We start from the raw sequence: 2,302 nt of genomic DNA on the forward strand, positions 1-2,302 counted from the left end.
TTGTATCAATGCGGGCGCCAGAGTGGGTTTCTCGGTCGCCCCTCTTGTTTAATGCCGGCAGGCGGACGGACTGGAGCCGGTTTGAATGCTCCGTCGAGAGTCTCTCCTACATTGCTCCAGTCATGTCCGGTCACACATCTCTGGAACATGCATGGAGACCGAGTGTCCCTCTTGCCCAGCATGCCGCTTCAATGTTGACTCCAGTGAGAGGTCGCTTCCGTTCTGAGCCAGCATTAATGTAAAGAAAACGCTCTAGAGCTGTGCTGACCGGCATGAATGTGCAGCAACTACTTCGTGCGGGAGAGGCAGCGGGCGCGGGCTCGGTTTTTGGGTGGGTCTGGGTGTCAGACGCGTACGTGACAGAGGTCTGGATGTCCGCAAAGATCCCCTGGTTCGCGTCCAGTTTTTAGAATTTTGGATATCCGACTGATCATGTTGGATGACACACTGGGTCCGGACAGCTACGTCCAGACTTAGGCCAGTGTTTTAAGGGTCCGTGTTGAAAATGTCTTTATACTGTACGTTAGCAAGTGAATCAATAGCCAGGATATAGTCGATCAATGAATCTGATAATATTTAATACACGGATGCACAAAAGTGGCCAATCTCTACTTCGTTAGCAAGTGGTTCTACACTCTCGATCACACGTAAATCCACGGATAAATGTCAGTGCCCCGCTCTGCGGGTGGGGGTAGCTAATCAAATGTGACAAAGAGATATAGCAAAGCTCGGTCCCGGTTTGATCATATCCTAGCTAACAGCCAACCATAGCGGTGCATGGAGTTATCGAAGGTTGAAACTTCTAAAATTGGAGATAGGCATAGGCGTGCATGCATACATGTCTTGCCTCTTCTATAAGTACGGCAATTCTAGCAGCGATATCATCTCACCCCAAGCTAGCTATTATAGCTCGATCAAACTGATCATCGCCAATGGCGATCAAGTCTCTAGTTCTTCTTGGTGTCGTACTAGCCTCGCTCCTGCTTCTCTCCGAGGATGTAGCGGGTGCTAGAGAGCTTACAGATGCTAAAGGTTTGTAAAACATGCTCTCTCTTATAGTACGTATTTACTAACACAGTAGACTACACAACTCATACTTCATCCTATATATGCACGGCTACCTATCTACCTCGAGCAATGTTCACTACTTGCCTACCTCATGCAATGTTCACTAAGGAATTGTGTTCATGCAGAATCCAAGAAGAAGAATGTGAAACCTGCAGGAGGGTCGGGCCTGCCTAAGGAAGAGAAGTGGGGAGGTGGAAACAAGCATGATGGAGGATACAGAGACGGTGAAGGGTATGGAAACGGTGGAGGGTATGGCGCTGGTGGATACGGTAATGGTGGGGGATATGGAAACGGTGGCGGAGGTTATGGCTATGGAGGTTATGGAAACAATGGTGGTGGGTATGGTGGAGGATACGGCAATTCTGGGCACGGTGGCGGTTATGGGCGTGGTTACGGCGGTGGAGGCTATGGACCCGGATATGGTGGCGGGTATGGCAATGGCGATGGAAATGGTGGATTTGGCAGCGGCTTTGGTGGGGGATATGGTGGTGGCGGCGGATATGGTGGAGGTGGAGGATACGGTGGTGGTGGCGGATATGGTGGAGGTTACAACGGAGGATCTGGTGGCGGTGGCTATCCCTGATATGGATATGTGCAAGAGCCAAGATGTTACAATGGTTGGAACTATGAAAACAACAACTAGATATGTGTTTGTGTTTTAACTAAGCATCTTTGTTGAAATGTGATGTGGTTAAATAAAAGTTGTTCCTTATGCTTCCATTAATAGGAGCAAGGTCTGTAAGGTTGAGAAGTCAGGCGAGCAAACCAACTTGTGTTGTTTTTTATCTTATGTATCAAACAGAAGATATCTTTTAAATTGTAAGTGTCTTTGATTATTGTATTTTATTAGAACACGAGGAGATATATGTGCCTATGTATTATGATAGAAAGAATCTATGATCTAGATGAGTAGCCCCATGGCGCCAACAAGGGTGGCAGCCCGAACGGTCAACAACAAGGGACTTATGGTACTACTCTTCTTAAAGTATTGTTTCCTACTGTCCGTCACTCATGACGATGATCAATTACTCTATCGACTACCGCAAGGGAGCAAAGAGGTGTGCTTGAAGACATGCCGGCTCCGCTCAAGTCAAATGCACCTTAGCAAGGAAATCACCGCCGAGTTGACACCCTCACGAAAGCTTTGGTGGGATGGATAGTTGCCAAGAGGTCCACCATTGAAGGATATAATCATTCACCGTTAGGGCACGACGGCCAAGAGCCCGAGAACGAT

General features: G+C 48.0%; 1 protein-coding gene across 1 annotated transcript; it reads left to right on the forward strand.

The window, feature by feature from the left end:
- Nucleotides 1-823: 823 nt before the first annotated feature.
- LOC123151773 (ctenidin-1) lies at nucleotides 824-1,885 on the forward strand. Its single transcript, XM_044571428.1, has 2 exons — nucleotides 824-1,032; nucleotides 1,194-1,885. The coding sequence occupies exons 1-2, from the start codon at nucleotides 933-935 to the stop codon at nucleotides 1,649-1,651; spliced, it is 558 nt and encodes a 185-aa protein (XP_044427363.1). The 5' UTR covers nucleotides 824-932; the 3' UTR covers nucleotides 1,652-1,885.
- The last annotated feature ends 417 nt before the right edge of the window (nucleotides 1,886-2,302 follow it).

This window comes from Triticum aestivum, chromosome 7A, assembly GCF_018294505.1.
Source record: "Triticum aestivum cultivar Chinese Spring chromosome 7A, IWGSC CS RefSeq v2.1, whole genome shotgun sequence".
In the NCBI taxonomy this organism is placed as follows: domain Eukaryota; kingdom Viridiplantae; phylum Streptophyta; class Magnoliopsida; order Poales; family Poaceae; genus Triticum; species Triticum aestivum.

Bases quoted from the DNA above. Each gene is read 5' to 3' on its own strand.
- LOC123151773 (XM_044571428.1), top strand. From the start codon at position 933: ATGGCGATCAAGTCTCTAGTTCTTCTTGGTGTCGTACTAGCCTCGCTC. The intron at 1,033-1,193 runs GTTTGTAAAACA...GTGTTCATGCAG, and splicing joins AGAGCTTACAGATGCTAAAG to AATCCAAGAAGAAGAATGTG.